Raw genomic sequence first — 17,696 nt, forward strand, 5'->3', positions numbered from 1 at the left:
TGTCTTAATTAGCCAAAAAGATATTAGCAATAGCATATAAATCTTTAATGTGACCACTCATCGACACGTGTGTATAATAAGTACCGTACAACACACGTTAAAAGGTGTTGAATTATCAATAATACAATCAGACTGATGTCTTGTTAGAAACAAAACTCGCTTGCTAATACCATCTGTTAACTTTCAAAAAAATGTAACCCATTGCAGAGCGAATCTGCAATCATATATTAAAAATAGATAATTGACTTGAGTCAAGTTTTAAATAATACTAATCCAGCTTCTTAAGCACGTACTTAAGTACTCTTAAGCACGATATAATATTCGTATGAATGTCAATGGATTGGTAATTAAGATGAAGTTAACCAACGCATGTGCACTGATTTGGAACAAGATGAAACAGCGCGTAACAGAACGAATCAAAACACTTGATATTCAACTTCTGAGTAATCACAAGATGAATGCACATAAAAATAAACGACTTTTGAAGAAATTATCTAACGAATTTTTTCAACTGATAAGTTACTGATATATCATTCCAATTCGTGATTTTTGTCTGATTATTATCGATAGTTTTAATCGAATTTAAGGTCTACCAAGTTAAGTGTTGATTTCCATATACAAACACTTTAATCAACTCTGTAGTTTTTAAACATAAACATAATTATTATAACGATATTGAAGAATAACTGATATACATGAACTTAATCAAATTACTCATCAATCTTTTTTTATTACTCAGAATTAATAAAAATATACACAAATTATTAATATGGGGTTTTAAATATGAACATTAAACAACACGTTTTGTTTTTAAAAAGTTATAAAAAATAGAATAAAAAAGTTACAGATTATTATATTAATACACTTCTCGGTTCCTCCTTTCGGTTTCACCCCCCCCCCCCCCCCCCAACCCCCACAAATATTAAACATATTCAGGTAAAGCAGACAAGTGACCCTTACGAAACTGAAATGGGCCGATGAAGTATAGATAAACATCAGTGACAAACTTACAAAAATGCAAAATGGTAAATATGAACTCAACATAATCCACAGTAAATATTCAAACAACAAAAATTATTTTATAGTCAAACATTTTTTTATATTAAACATTTTTTAATGACGAAAATTGAGTAATAATCTCAGCGGTCGTCGAAGAATATGTTTCATTGGTGCTTTTCGAATTGCTGAGATTCGTAAAGATTTATATTCGTCACACGGCTTGTTAGATTCAAAAACTATTATCGTTATACACAAGTCATTAGGCGAGATACTACACGATGTTTGAGACAATTTCTTCCGTTTTGTATTCCCTAATGATGTATATACACCGTACAGTTGAGATAAATTAAATCTAAAATAATTGTACATATACTTGTGGATGGTGTACGCTATGATTATTATGACTAGTACTTCACTCTTAATAACCTGATTTAATAGGTGATTTGAAACACTTGGCTGGCCGCGTGCATGTTCAATTCACGGCCTGTTGCGGCTACAGCGTTACTTTCAATTACTTTGAGCCAAAATACAAGAGTTTCTACCCTCACTTGTATACTTGATATATAATTATGAGTACTTGATTTTGTCTTCTTTTCACTAAGGCTTTGCTTTAACACTCTTAATCTCGATGTATTCTGTGATTTTAAGCACGTTATCACATGATATGCACTCGTGATAAATGGCGCGAAGAATAGTCGTTAACTTTTTGCCTCGTATCGTCTGCGTTTATGACGAAATTTGTTGAATCGAATACTGCAAATTGCCATTTGAGTATGTCCTAGTAATTCAAACATAAATCGAATTTTTAAATCTTGTAAGTGATGGCAATAATTTCAGATAAATATCGAAAGATGATTAAAAAATATAAGATACTAGATATATAAGAACACTGAATATGGCCATAAATCAGGATCGCCTTCAATATGTTGTAATTCGATTTTATTGAAATATGTATTAGTTTATATCAAAATTAAATGCACATATCAATGAAAGTCTTTATGCTTGTCTATTCCAACTATTATAATTATTTTATTTTTAATTTTTTATTCAAACTAAAGATGGGAACTTGTAACTGTGGCATAACAATTTAAAAAATGGCATATCATATTTTTGTTAAATGTTCCCAAAGTTGCAATAAAGATGATCAAATGCTTTAAAAAAAACGAAAACAGTTTCATAAAATTATATCAATATATTATAATAATTATTAATATACATCTCTAAAGGAAAATTACTTAAAAATGACAATGCTGTGGGTATCAGTGTCTGGATATCAATAGTGATAACAACAAAAAAAGCACTGAAAAATGAAAATGCTGTGGGTATCAGTGTCTGCATGATATCAATGGAGATACAAAAAAAAAGGAAAAACCTATATCAAAACGATAAAGTAAAACAGCCAGAAATAAATTTGCTTTCGGGGCAAAACTGCCTTCCTCATTTATAATAAGTGATATTTGTGCCTTTATCATTTGGTCATTACAAAAAATAATCGTTATTATATAATGTTTTAATATGGCCCTGTGTTAATATTATCATTGCTTCTGAAACGCTACTACCCATAATATGCGAGCACATATAACAATTATTACTTGTTTTTAAAATATTTCATCTGGTTTTAGACGATGGAACGCCAGTTTAGAATGAAATCTCAGGTTCGCTTATCATTTTGTGGTTTTTACAAAAAGAAATCTTTGTTATAATTATTACTTGTATCATGTCAACCGTATGATCATTAGTGAGTTATTATTATTATATACATTTACTAATATTATCGTCTTAATATTTAATCATGTTTTCTCCGCCGTAGCTTTCCATACGATTTCTTAACATGAGGAAACACGTTATGTTTTAACGAGTGAAGATCTGAAATGGAATAGATTGTATCAAATCGAATTTTAACGCCTTAGTAGATTGTTAACAATCAAATCACAATGAGTAATTATTATAGTTATCTTAGTACCAAATAAATCTATCTCTATCATATACCGTTAGACCATGTGTTATACTTAATGATGTAAAGATAGCTTTATTACAGTAATTTTTAAAAAGAAATCATTATTTTAATTGATATTAGACAATTTAAAGAACTTCGCGACTTTTTTTATTGGGATATTTTATTTGTAATGTCAGTAATTTATGTTATCACTTTGTATGTATTTTTTATGATGATTTTCCAAATAAATTCAAATCAAATCATTGTACATAGTACATAGTTTTAAATACTAATAGCAAAAAAATGATTATTAACTAGTTTTATTACATTAAGGATTAATTTTAATTTATAATGTTCAAACTACAAATTCAGACTCAATTAGCGATTGCCGCATCGAGTCTCCGCGCATAGACCTCATCATCATCGTAACAACGGTGAACAACAGTGAGAGAGCATTGATTCGATAAATTACTCTTTTGTGAATAAGTTAATTTCTAGATAATCATTTCAATAAAAAGAAATAAAAGAAATAGCGGGTAATGACGAATTTTACTTTTTTTCTAATAAGCGATTCGCATCATTGATTATAATTTAATTTGAATACAATTTGGCTATAAAGAATCGCACCTGTCTTCGATTCATTACCGTATAGTTTACAGCATAATGCTCTGTTAATACCGTTTCATCTTCAGACGAATTGACTCTTTATTGAGACAGTATTGGTTATCATCAAATGTGCAAGACTTTATCTGCATTAAGCTATTAATGAATCAGCATCAGTATAGTTGAAATATAAGCCTACCATCACCATTTGATACAAAAGAAAATTTGTATTAATCACTATGAATATTCGTCATAATCATTTTCATCATCGTATAAATCATCGTCATGGTCGTCGTCATCGTCATGTTCGTCATCGTGATCATCGTCATCGTAATCATCGTCATGGTCGTCATCGTAATCATCGTCATCGTTGTTGTCATCATCAGCATCGTTGTCATCATCGTCGTCATCAGCATCATCGTTGTCATCATCATCGTCATAGTCGTCATAATCATCATCATCATCATTGTTGTCATCATCGTCGTCATCATCATCATCGTTGTCATCATCGTTATCATCATCATTGTCATCATCATCGTCATAGTCGTCATAATCATCATCATCGTTGTAATCATCGTTGTCATCATCTTCGCTGTCATCATCATCGTTATCGTCAATTTCCCAGAATAATATTTTACAAAAGTACCGTCTCCCAAAATGAAAGAGCGTTAATCAACAACTCGACATAAAATAACGTTTATACATCTTTATTATCATTTTATTGAATTAAACTTATTTACAAAATTGTATCGACGTCACTATTTGAAACACTAACACACGAAGGAGTAATTGATACTTGAATAATTTGAATAATGGTTATAACATGATATTATAATAAAGAAATACTAAAATTAGATATAATTGCACATTTTATATTTTTAGAAAAAACAAATATTTCAGACCATACAAAATACGGTAATATAATTAAACGATTATTGGGTGGGGATAGTTTATATAAAAAAATAATTAATGTATTTACACGTGATATATAATACTTATTTCAAATCAAATAAATTATTTGAATTGATGCTGCGCCGATTAAAACGGTTAAAACGCGCGCCAGTAGTAGTTCGTCTGACGCGCGAGTTTAAACGTTGATAAAATAGCATGATGGTCGACTTTACGCGCGCGTCTGTCCGCCGTGTTGTATATGGGAGTTGCAAATGTACGCTTTGGGTGTGGTACCTCTCTCCATCTGAACAAAACAGTAATATAATAATAAAAAACTCATCATCCCAAGATAATAAAGATAAAGACGATTCATTTTGTGCGTGTGCGATATACCAAGGTCAAGCTGATGAGACCCTCGTGCGAGTGTTTTTAAACCGAACCTTGTCATTTAGCCCATAAAGGCCAATATACTAAACCTTTGATTTATATCTTCATTTTTATTTGATCCGTTGAATCTATTTCTTCTAATCACTGAATAAATCTATCATCAGAAAGATGTTTCTTTGTGAGATTTTCTCTCAAAGTGCACATAGTTTGCTCACAAAATAAACATCAACAACGATAAATTTGTAACCTTAAATTAACCTTAAGAAAAAATAGTAGAAAGTACTATGCAACATATTCCCAATCATGTATTTCAAACGCTGTGTATTATAAAATCAATATACTACATGGAAAAAATATGGCCTATAATTACCGTAAAACAGGCCCATATTTAGTCTGTGAGGCATTGTACAACGTAAATTATTTCGTAAATAAATACAAAGAGAGAAGTAAGCCGTTGTTCACGTAAACGTATTTGGTGAATTATTGATTGTCTTCAGTGACTCGTTGGAGACGTGTAACTATACAGAGGTCTAACTCATCCTAAATATCCTTTGAATTATTGTTAAACGATGGGGCTTTAACTTCCTTCATGGTTAAACAAAACGTAAATTATGGCATTGAACTACAGTACTTTGAGGCCTACTAGGGCTACATATCAAGTCAGTTAATGAAAAAATGGTATATTCAAAAGGAGCCAATCTCCTACCATTGTTCCATTACATTATGGAGGATCGAACCATATATATATATATATTTTATTCGAGGGTTTTGAGCCTTCTGGATTCGCCCATAGATAGGCATTTGACACCATTACATTATTTACAGATAATATGATAATTATTCTACAGATTTCAGCTAGTATAATATATATTACATGTACATTAAAATGCTGGAATTTTTTTATTTTATAGGAATGCCTTATTTGGAATTAATTGTGAGGAATGCTGAACAAGTAAACCATAGACTTACAACGTCTGTATTTTAGAATAGTTTTTTAAAAGTTTACTATTTAGCACCTGCTCAATTATTACGTAACGTATGAAGTAATTAAACCGGAAGAAATGCCATCCATTCAAAGCGTAACACTATACCAACGAAGGAATAAGCCCGTCTTTATACTTCTTGAGTAAGTAAAAAAGCACTGTTTGAAATCACTTAGGCTTAGGCCCTAATGAATAGTTTATAAAAAACATTATTGTCACTTCTGTCATATTCAAAGTTCACTATATATTATGATGTATAATAAGCCTAGTACATTTTCACGTTGAAGGGGATGATGGTGGCGAACAGGACATTTCTTCAGCTGATGTCTTCATGGGTTCACTACTCCACGGTTGGATACTTTGTAACGCGTTTAAGGAACTGTTGTGAACGCAAACTGCGTCACCTGTAGAGGGCTCCTGTAACTGTTTAATCATCGCTTCATGTTGGAGATTAAAGACAAAACGTGCTGCTGCTTGTCGTTCAGCTTCCCGTTCCTCTGCCGTCTGACGTCTAAAAATGAAAAAAAAAGGAATATTATTGGTAAGAAAATAAACGAATTAGCAATATTGAATAAAAAAAATGCAAAATTAACTATACTGTACATCATAAAACACATCCTTTGGGACACTCCGATTGCGTGTGTGAGAACGAGAGAAAATGTAGGTGGAGACGCTAGATCTCGTTATTCAAGGGATAACTCTGTTAAGGGGACATTTTTTGGTTTATGTCCCACATATAGAGGTTCTACTGTTGGCCTAACTACTTGCCATAATTCATTTCAAAATCAAAATCATTTTAAAAGCAAACAATTATCTAACGTAGTATAAAGCTGGGAGAATTGAAAGATACGCGAGGGACATTTTTGTTTAACTTGTATTGTATTGTTCCAAATGTTAAATTGATATTGTATCTTGAACTCTGTGGTGATTCCTTGTCGTCTTATTAGCCAAAGGGTATACCATCATCCGATAGATTACCTATTCAATCAACACTACAATACAAAATCAAACGATACGATTTCTAAAAATTGTTTGAAATTAAAATAATGAGCGAAAATACAAGTCACTATTAAGAATAGAGGGTAATAAGAACAAGACAAATATCGGTACACACACATCTGCGACAGATGCGCGCGTTTCCTGAATAGAGGACAGACTATCAATCTCACAAACCATCCTTCAGAATGGCGCCAAAAGTGAGCTTCAGATAAGTCAAAAGTCAAAGAATTACGTTCCTTCGGGCAAAACTTTTTTTGACAAATTCAACTTCCGAAACATTTACAAATCAGGTGTTATGTACCTCACGCCCGTTCTTAACCCCATTGCTTTCATCAAAAGCTGCATTCAATTAACATATTAACATTGATTTCTAGGCCTGTTGAATACTGGCGCCTTATACATCAATTTGTTGAGCACAAAGGGCTTTGTGATTGACTCAGAACGGTTGAAGATACCCGTGTTAGGCTCTGTAAATCAATACGACTTGGGGCTACATTTCTTTTGGATTGATATAAAAAATTAAAACAGATAAGCCTTAAGAGAAACAGCGAATCATACTTTTATCAAATAGATTCATACTATCTGATGGGAATTCGACCACTGTGTTTAAACAGATTGATACACCTGCCCGGTATTTCAGTAAACGACTAAATGTTACATGCTTAAAATGTTCAATCGTAAGTTATTTTTAACAAAAACAAAGGTTTTGCTGAATCTGTTTCCCTGCAACAAACTAAATTTATAGTTTTTCTACTTCTTGTCACCAAAACATTTACAAATGAATACAGATGAATAGACCATTTTGTAAAAAGTTATTTCACTTATTATAAAAGGAGAAAATTAACGGTAATATTTAACAATCTTGTCTGACAGATTGGGCTAACTTTCTAACTGACTATTTTTTCCTTAGATAATATATTTGTTCTGGTAAATATTATTTTGTGTGAATAACTAATACGTGACATTAAAATGGCATATTCAAAAACATATTTTTTCTTGGAGACATTCCTTTAAAATAAGTTTAGAAACACTGGCCTACTGTATACCTGTTTGTACGCAATTGTTTGTTCATTTTTGACTATCGGCGAATTTACACGTAACTTAAATTTAATTAATTTTAATAACAACACATCAGTGTGAACACAGTAATTGCTCACACATTTGTAGACGATTACTTCACATAATTTAATTACAACATATCAGTGTAAACGCAATCTTGTTCGCATATTTGTAGACGATTACTTCTAAAGTACAATTTAATTACAACACATCAGTGTAAACGCAATCTTGTTCGCATATTTGTAGACGATTACTTCTAAAGTACAATTTAATTACAACTTATCAGTGTAAACGCAATCTTGTTCACATATTTGTAGATGATTAGTGTAAACGCAAGGTTTGTTCTTGTAATTGTACACGTAGCTAATAACATCTTTGATGATATATATTAATAACTCGTGTACATTATACTACATTCTACGGCATGATTGCTATTTGATTAAGACATCTACGTTAATTTACTATTTATGTGTAAAAGAAGCAACTCGTCAGAGACTGCTAATTCATCGCTATACATTGGGGATGCATTTGCTTGAAAATCTCTGCTCTATTAGAATCTCATTATAAGTAAAATTCCCATGTGTACCGTATTCATCTTAGTTGAGAATTGGATTGTCGTGAGGCGTTTCAGTGCTGGGATGCGCACCACCGGTTACCATATCTCTATCAAGAAAGGATCATGTTAAGTTGACGCTATAATGATTAAGAAAAAAATATATAGAAAACACCACTTCCAATTTTGTAAGGATCACTTTAAATTGACGTGATAAATTCTAAATTTTAACCGGTAATACGTTTAGATTTGTTGTAAATCAGTTTTGGAATATTTCAGATAAGAATTTGTTTAAGATTGTGATAATGGTTGTCTTGAGTGCGCGCATAAAAACGGCGACGTAGTGTTGACGCGTTTAATGACGTGTATTCTTAAACAAAACCACGTGCGTGTCAATAATTGTATCATTAAGTTGCTTAATAATGTCATCAGTCATGATTAAGCAACTTACAACGGTGTAATACATCATTATTATTTCTTAACTGATTTAACTTTTAAAAACAACACAATCTATAAATAGACCGTTAATCTATAATTATAGATAATCGCCAAAGGCTTATTTCTCAAGTTTTTAAAAATTAATCAAGGCGTGTTGTTATATAATGACAGATATTATTTAATGACATATGATTTATATAGAAATTAAACCCTTTCAATGAAGGTAATGTGAATACGAATTACCATAGTTTAGATATTCGGAAATATTCAATTGGACATATACAATATTATTTAAAGTTCCATTTCTTCAAATTAAAAAGATGATTATTAAATTAATCAACACGATTGATAATTATTGACGTACCGGTATCAGTAATACTTCAAAGAGATGAACTTTACGCGCGCGTACACCGTAACATTTTTATCAGCTTTCAAACGCGCATTTAACGCGAGTAAAACGATGTAACTTTAGATGTCATCTTCGTTATAACAATGTATTTCAATCATATTTTTAATTGTAGGCCTAAGCCTATAGCTATATATAAATTCATGTTTCCAATGTTTTTATTTCGAAAAAAACTGATCGTATAAATCTAACGTCAACTCAATAATAAGTCTATAGTGATTAAGTCAACTTAGCGACAAGATCAATTGTATTTAAAGTGTTTAAATCACGTCCACATTCCACCTGCTATTCTCTATCAACTGTAAAGTTTATAATTACCTTTGTTTTCTTTATTAGTTGATGATGTGTAATTTATTCAGTTTAAGATGTAATTATAGACAGCAATTAGATTAACAACGAGGTAAGGCATCTATCACATGAACGTTTCAAAGCACAAGTCTACTGAAACTTGATCAAAAGCAATTAAACTTATAAAATTAACGCTGGGAAAAAAGCGACAAATCGAGAAAAAAAAATCAGAGACGTCGATAACACAACATTTAAAACGAGTTGGATTTCACTATCTTCATAGAAAACATATTATAAATATAGACACAGTTAAAGTGATATTTTGTACCTATTTATTTAAGTTTCTATTTTTACGGACTTAGATAAAAAAAAAACTGTAGGCCTATCGAATAATAAAAAAAGGGATTATTTTATGCAAATTAAATTTATATACATTTCTATTTTTACGGACTTTAGATTTTTTTAAATACTAAACTGTATCGAATAAAAAAATTTGACTATTTTATGTTAATTAAATATATAGGCCTAATTGTGCATATATATATAATTATATATATAATATATTACAGTAAAGTAGTATTTAATAATTACGCTTGGTATATCGCGAGAAATGTTGTTGCACAATGCATGGTGGGAAGGAATTGTAAGCAAGTAAAAACAAATCCTGTAAAACGCAACGCGCGTACCTTCATCCCATCATGCTTTGCGACGCTATTTGCGATAAACCCACTTTGAAAATGTTAACTTATAATTTAGTTCAAACATCGCTTATTAGGAGGTTGTTTGAGTTATGGTGTTATATCTGTATTGTACACCACGTGGATTCGATGTTTTTGACAATTATGGTTGTCATATTCCCAGTTCGTTAATTTTTCTTTTCACTTTATTTTACTTTTTTTGTTACTTTAAAAATCGTAAAAATGCATTTACCAAAATGGTGAATATTTTCTGAAGTTTTTAATTATTGTATAAAATATAGGCCTACGTTTCAATCGTGTGTATTTTATTTTTATATTTAAAGTATTATATTATGGAATACTTTGAGGAAAATGTTAGAATTTTAAGTTATACTAACTAGAGGGACTAATATGCGTGGAAAGGAACTGGCTACCCCTGGCCAAGGCTTAGTACAATGAGCTCCTAACATCTCATTCCCCTACGTTCAAAATAAACACGGGACTCACCTTACAATATACTAATGTCAACATGCACATTTTTTTTTAATTAATTAGATATTTAAGCTATATTATGTTTACAGTTTTAAAATGTCAAATTCACTTATAAGCCCTCGATACTCTGGTTTTCAATTAACACAGCTCATTCGTGAGATGACGCTTGAATACAACGATTAGGCCGCCCTGATGATGTATGCTGTACATTAGAGGTTAGTGCGGTTGTATTCAAGATTACACTTGAGTTCATTTCGTCTAAATTCAAATATTAAAGATATATTGGCATCCGTAAATTTTTTTGTTGGATATGCCATTTTAATGTCACGTAATAGTTATTCACATTAACTAAAAACTGGATCGGAACATTTTTTATTTCATTTCAAGCCAAAAATATATAAATGTTCTGTCAGACAATGGTTTTTTGTTAAAATTAACAGTTTCTTTTGTCTTTTTATAAGTTTATAAGTTATTTATTAAAACTGCAAAATGGCCTAATTTTTCCTGTTCTGGGGGGACAATACATCTTTAATCATTTTATACCCTTTTTTTTAAATCACAAAAATAATTAACTTATTTCAATAGAGTGACATAAGTTAATACATGCTAAGAGAGGGTTAAACTTTTGGTATTTTGGGGTTTATCAACTAATACCACCAACATTTGTAGTTTGTTTACCACGACTTGTTATATTATTTAACTATGTAATTTAACGCATTAATATAATGTAATAAATGTTTCATGTTAGATGCAAGTTTTCTTCGAACCGATATAGAGGTAAACTCCGTAAATTCAGACCTGGTTTTTTAAAATATATATATTTCAAGCTGGACAAAAATTATTATATTTATCTAGCTTTGAAATATTTTATTAAATAAAAGAGACAACATGGGTTGATAATTTGGCTCCATCCTGATTAATGTTTCATTAATACAGTCAAGGGGGAAATGGCAAAAGGCTTCATACTTTCTGGAGTTTTATCAGATAATCTATATTGTTTTCACAACTCTGTAACATGACCATAGTGCTGATTTTGCAATTTCCCCAACTAACTTTTCTTAAACAAATAGTTAAACACAAAACCGATTGTAAAATATCATTAGCCTACCTCCATTTAGTTCTTCTATTTTGGAACCATGTTTTTACTTGGGCATCTGTCATTTTCAAAGCCTTTGCTAGCGATGCTCTCTCCGCCGATGCAAGGTACTTCTGCCGGTGAAAGCGCTTCTCTAACTCACAGATCTGAAGCCTAGAGAATGAAGTTCGTGGCTTTTTTCTTTTCGGTGGTGTTCTGTTTTGATACGGATGGCCTATCCGACGAGTTACTGTGGTTTTAAGAAAATATATTGCTTAACGGTAGAGAATTAAATTGTTTTTCAAATTTATTTTAAAACAAATGTATATTTTTCTCGTGAAAAAACAGCAAAAACAATCGATTACGTTATAGAATCTAAAATGTAGGCCCACATTCGGAAGCCAATACATTTTAAAATGTAAGCTTGAACACTGTATTTGGCCTATATGTGTATTTATAAGGTATAAATATAACTTAAGTATGGTCTACATGGTCCTTGATTTTTATTTCTTTTATTGATTCATCGTATAATATTAATTCGTTACATATATACATCTATTCAAATACAATACGGGTCCTTGATAATATTAAGACAACAAATTATGATTTTCATACGACAATCTTGCTATCCGTTTTGGTATGATTGACGTAAGTATTCCATTTAAATCAGGACGCAATAATATCGAAAAATGAATTTATTCATACGTCTTTAAATTTGAATAACTAAGAAACCAAGTCTCCATGTATATACTATCAACAGTTTAAAGCACCATTAAGGTCTGATACATCATCGTTAAATCTACCAGGTCAATCGAAGTATCTCATTTTCAAATACAACACTTGGATAATAATGCTATTAAGAAGATAAAGTATAGAAAATTAGCTATTTATATTCATAGTCAATATACATAGTTGGAAATTCACAAGTTTAGCACTTTTAACTACGACTAAAGATCTCATTTAAGAGTCACATTAACAGCATTATTTAACAGGCTATTTATGTCGAACTGAATCCAATAAGGCAAGAAGTAGATATTAACATGGTAAACGTTTTGCTGAAAAAGGTTTACATTTAGCTCGTGACCTATGGAGGAATAAACCCCACATAAAGTGTATTATAATTATATACACCATGTATCTATTTTATTTATTTCTTTTGAGGCGTGGAACCACCAGTTTTATTCAATCATCAACAACACTTTAAAATTGGTTAATGAATATTTTTTTATCTCGCTGTTATACTTTTTTTTCGTTATTTTCTTATATTTTCTTCATTCCTTAATATATAATTAAACTATTTTAATCAGTTATATTTGTATATTTATTTTACTTCTTAATTTTTGTTACAATGTTGTTGCTATCTTATTATCATCATTATTATTATCATCATTATTATTATCATCATTATTATTATCATCATTATTGTTATCATCATTATTATTATCATCATTTTTATTATCATTATTAATAACTATGTTATGTTGTTATTATTTGTCTTCGAAAATCGTATATTCTACGTTTTTCATATTCCATTTCCAATCTCTATTCTTTATCGCTATCATTCTCTATACAGATTACTGGTGTAAGGACACATTGCAAGATGCAATTTTAGGAAGTTGTGTTAATAAGTATAATATTGAATGTCCAAATACAAAACCTATATTTACCAGCCATTACATGTTGTACGATTAATCAATTAACATAGGCTATTATTACAATATGAATATCTATGCTACTAAAGTGAATACAATTAAAATTGATTTAATATTTTGATTTAACATTTTATAATGAAATTATAATTCGTTTCGATGTACACGTCTTTTTATATTACAATACAAGGTTTATTTTGCTTATGGGAAGTTAGAACGAAATCTGTTTCACCACATATCTGTTTTTTTTTTGTGGTTTAGTTTTCCACCTTGATTTAACATTCTAAAATGGAACCTATGTTATGGTTGCATCTAATGCGGGAAGTTATAATAGTTATACAGACCGCCTAACCCAAAGACGCCACCCTCAATAACCCTTAATCCTAAATAATGGTGCCTCGATACAAAATTACTATTACTCTTAGAGAAAATTAATTTGAAACACTACCAAAACAAACTTATAATAATCGTTTTTATTAATTATCTAAATCAATCAAACCAGAGATATACCAAACTGCTTTTGTTCAAGTGCTTCATCTTTATATAGTACGGCACATGTACGGTAGTGATGTGAAAGTTGATAACATCGAAGTGCATAACAGCCATTAAGATGCAGCTTGGCACCAAGAGGCCACTTAAGCAGTAAACATATGGGTTGCAAAATAAATTAAGGAAATCAAAGACACAATTTATGTCAGGAAAATCATAAACCTAAAACATTATTATCTTTGAATTATAACATCAGACAGTTTGTCCTAATTTGTAAACAATTTAAATTTACCAGGCACCAGGTGACAAGCTAATTTGCATAATGTAATTTTAGGCAGGCAGTTAAGGTTATATCTGTTAATAACCTCTGTGTATATTCGTATATATTATGTTTCTTTCATGCATTCATTTTAGTTGGTCAAAATCATTTTCAACATGTATACATCAACAAGAAAAATACACATAAAATGGAGTTAAAATGGTATAAAACTGCAATAACATAAAAAGCAGAAAAGCGTGAGTTAAAATATTGAAAAAATACAGTCATAAAGATTATGGTAACAAATGTTTAAAAGGAGATGCAAATGCATTAAAAATATTGTTTTCAGAATAGTTTTCATTTTTAATTTATAAAAAACCCAATACGAATTTACCAATGCCCTTTGAATACATTACAAAAAATATATTTCTAAAATAACAAAATTATTCAAATTAATTAATAATTAGTTTACTAGAATAGTGTAGTACAGAATAGTTCTATTAATATATCAATTTGCACACAAATATGAAAAGCATAAGCTAATACGAATCTATGTTTGCAATTATCAATGTTTGCAAAAAAAGGTATTTTTAAAATTAAAAAATGATTCAAATTAATTATTTTTTTATAGTATACTACTTGTTATCAGTAGTTTTATTAATTTGCAAATAAAACAAACATAAATATCAGGCTTATGATTGTCCACTGTTTGACATTAGGAAATATTTATTTACCATATACACAATTTTTAAACATTCATTTTATGTAACACAATTATTTAAATAGATTAATTAACTTCTATTGTAAGTGTAGCATAGAAAAATATAAGAACATTGTTGAAAAAAGAGGTAATATGGAATACAAAGTGGATTTACAAGATTTAAAATGTTACTGATAAGTTGATCAAATTAACAAAAATTTTATAATGAAAATAATATGATTTTATGGTGAAAATGATATTAATGTAAATAAAAGTGGTGTTTACGCGACAAAAGAGAACAAAAAAAACTTCTAATTAGTTTGTTTGTTTGTGCCTGATGCATTTTTCAATGGTTCGTCCTGGTAGAATAGACTCAATTCATTATCTGTATTATTTCACAGACGTTCAAATGCATATCTTTGCATTAACGTTACAAAGGCAATCGTTTCGTTACCACCACTTATCCAAACGATGTATTGCATCGTGTTTATGACTTCCTAATCTCATTTGACAAAATATGAAAGTAATGACAATTATTCTCATCGTAGTTTAGACATGTAAAGAAATGCTGTTATTAGGAATGTCCGAAACACAGAATAATAGACCGAAACTTGATGCAGTTTCTGGCCTAACATCAACCTCATTGCATACTTTAACGTGTTAGGCCCTCCATACGGTATAGCGAATTGGGAAGTTAGCGCAGTAATAATAATACTATGAACCAACATACAATTATGCACTGTAATTTTGTAATTATTTATTTTGTTACAAAATTATGGTTACATAAATTTGTAATTAATTTTGTTTTAAATGTTTTCCTAATGTTTTATGTAAAGAAATTATTTTAAATTTGTAAATGAATCTAGAAATTAGACTTATACTTATGTCAATACTTATTATACATCGTACATGGTAGCAACAACGTATACCGTAGACATGTATACAGGAAAATTATAATGTACTTAATTTATTTAATTCTTTTCTAAATATCATTTAAAACATTTAATTATCAAAACAATTTATAGTGTACATCTGAGATCTATTTTTACTGATGACTATGCATGTGTCTATAGGCGTATTAATACATAATTGTATATGATACATCATCTTAATTAATAATTAAGAGGAGAAAATTAATTAAATAATGTGGTTTAATTTGTTATTATAATAAACAATAAGGTCAAACATACCTAAACGTACATACATTACATTAGCATTGTATAAACTATTATTAACTATGTATATTTACGACCTATGGTACTAAGGTACTATTTATCTGTTAACATTTATTCGTAGCAATGTTTGTTCAAATAATAATAATTGAAACAATGTTTGTATAGGCCTACAATAATCATAGGAATTACAAATTGCTTCAATATAATGTTTCTAACCAAGTAAAATGCATGGTTATAAATAGAGATATTTTTGTTTGTTAAATAATGTATATTGCACACTTTTAATGATTAAAATATTAACGAACCTGTTAGTCTTTCTTTTGCTAGACGTCTACTTTCCATCCACGGGAAGACTGCAGGGAACGGGATCTGGAGGCTGGGAATGGGACGATGTGCAGGAACACGAATGACAGCGGCGGCACAGTTCAAAGCATTGGCACTAGATGAAGGTGGTGATAGGCCTAGACTGATCTGAGGTACATGGATAAACGAAAAGGTTGGTCTATTCAATCTGTTAACCATTTCTTCTTCTTCTTCTTTATATGCATCTGGTTTACTTAAAATACTTTTAATGCTGAATGGTAGTTTATCTGCAGTTTTTATTTCCCCAGTTTGTGGGATATCGTCCGTTTCGTCGCTAGATTCGAACCGATCATCCATTTTCGTTCGACAAATTCCTTCCTTGTGTTTAAAAAAAGTTATTTTTTGATTGTCGTCTCTCCGTACATCAATCGATTTCAACGTCATCAACTTAAACACTTGTAATATGTGCAAACTATTAACTATTTCTCGTCAACATCGTATTCATAGGGTATTTATGTCAATACTTCTGATTGGTTGGTTTTGACTTTTGACACAGAAACATCGTCGGATCATTCAACCAATCACAACGCTTACAAATCAATAGTAACGCTCATTAATCAGCACTATGTATGATATGACAACTTTCAATTTCTCAAAAAAAAAAAAATTAAAATCACAGATTAATAATCCGCCTCAAATGAAAATTGCGGAATACGTGATCCTTACGAGACCTTGTCCCGGTTGCATACTCCCAATCTTATTGTGCGTAGGCCTAAGCTGTTACTGGTTTTACGCGCGGTTTCGGGCCGCGTTCAATTTTCATATACTTTAGGCCTAAATGCTAAATGATAGTCTGCTTAACATGAGTAGAATGGTGAATATCTATCATCATTGAAATAAACAATTTTAAATGCTATCACGACGGTCAAGTTGATGCCCGTATGTAAACAATGTTTATGAAATGTCTGTCGGCGTTTAATTTAAGCGCCTACACTTGCATAGACACACGATGGAGCCTACATATTTAACTCGCGTTGTTTCAAATTGTTTATATTATTTTGAAATGGTAGAGCAAATTGTTTGCATAGAACATGTTTCTAATCACCTACTGTGTATATTACACCAAAGAATTATCACTTCACTTGACAACTCGATAGAAAATGGGAGTTATTTCGCCTGTCATTGCGTACAACTAAACACACACAAAAAAAAACCCAGTCAATTTTGTCACACCAAACTTGTTCACCCAAGGTTCTTTCGTTTATAAATACGCGCGAAATAAAATACATAGGCATATGATGATAATATAAGGAAATTCCACACCATGCGTTTGGT

The 17,696-nt window shown here is 30.4% G+C and overlaps 1 protein-coding gene across 1 annotated transcript; it reads right to left on the minus strand.

Annotated features, from left to right (window-relative positions):
• Positions 1–4,302: 4,302 nt before the first annotated feature.
• LOC140047510 (T-cell leukemia homeobox protein 3-like) lies at positions 4,303–17,097 on the minus strand. The gene is made up of 3 exons (XM_072092552.1): positions 16,364–17,097; positions 11,820–12,036; positions 4,303–6,310 (listed from the first exon to the last, which is right to left on the minus strand). The coding sequence occupies exons 1-3, from the start codon at positions 16,803–16,805 to the stop codon at positions 6,076–6,078; spliced, it is 894 nt and encodes a 297-aa protein (XP_071948653.1). The 5' UTR covers positions 16,806–17,097; the 3' UTR covers positions 4,303–6,075.
• Positions 17,098–17,696: the final 599 nt, after the last annotated feature.

This window comes from Antedon mediterranea, chromosome 4 (assembly GCF_964355755.1).
Source record: "Antedon mediterranea chromosome 4, ecAntMedi1.1, whole genome shotgun sequence".
NCBI lineage: Eukaryota > Metazoa > Echinodermata > Crinoidea > Comatulida > Antedonidae > Antedon > Antedon mediterranea.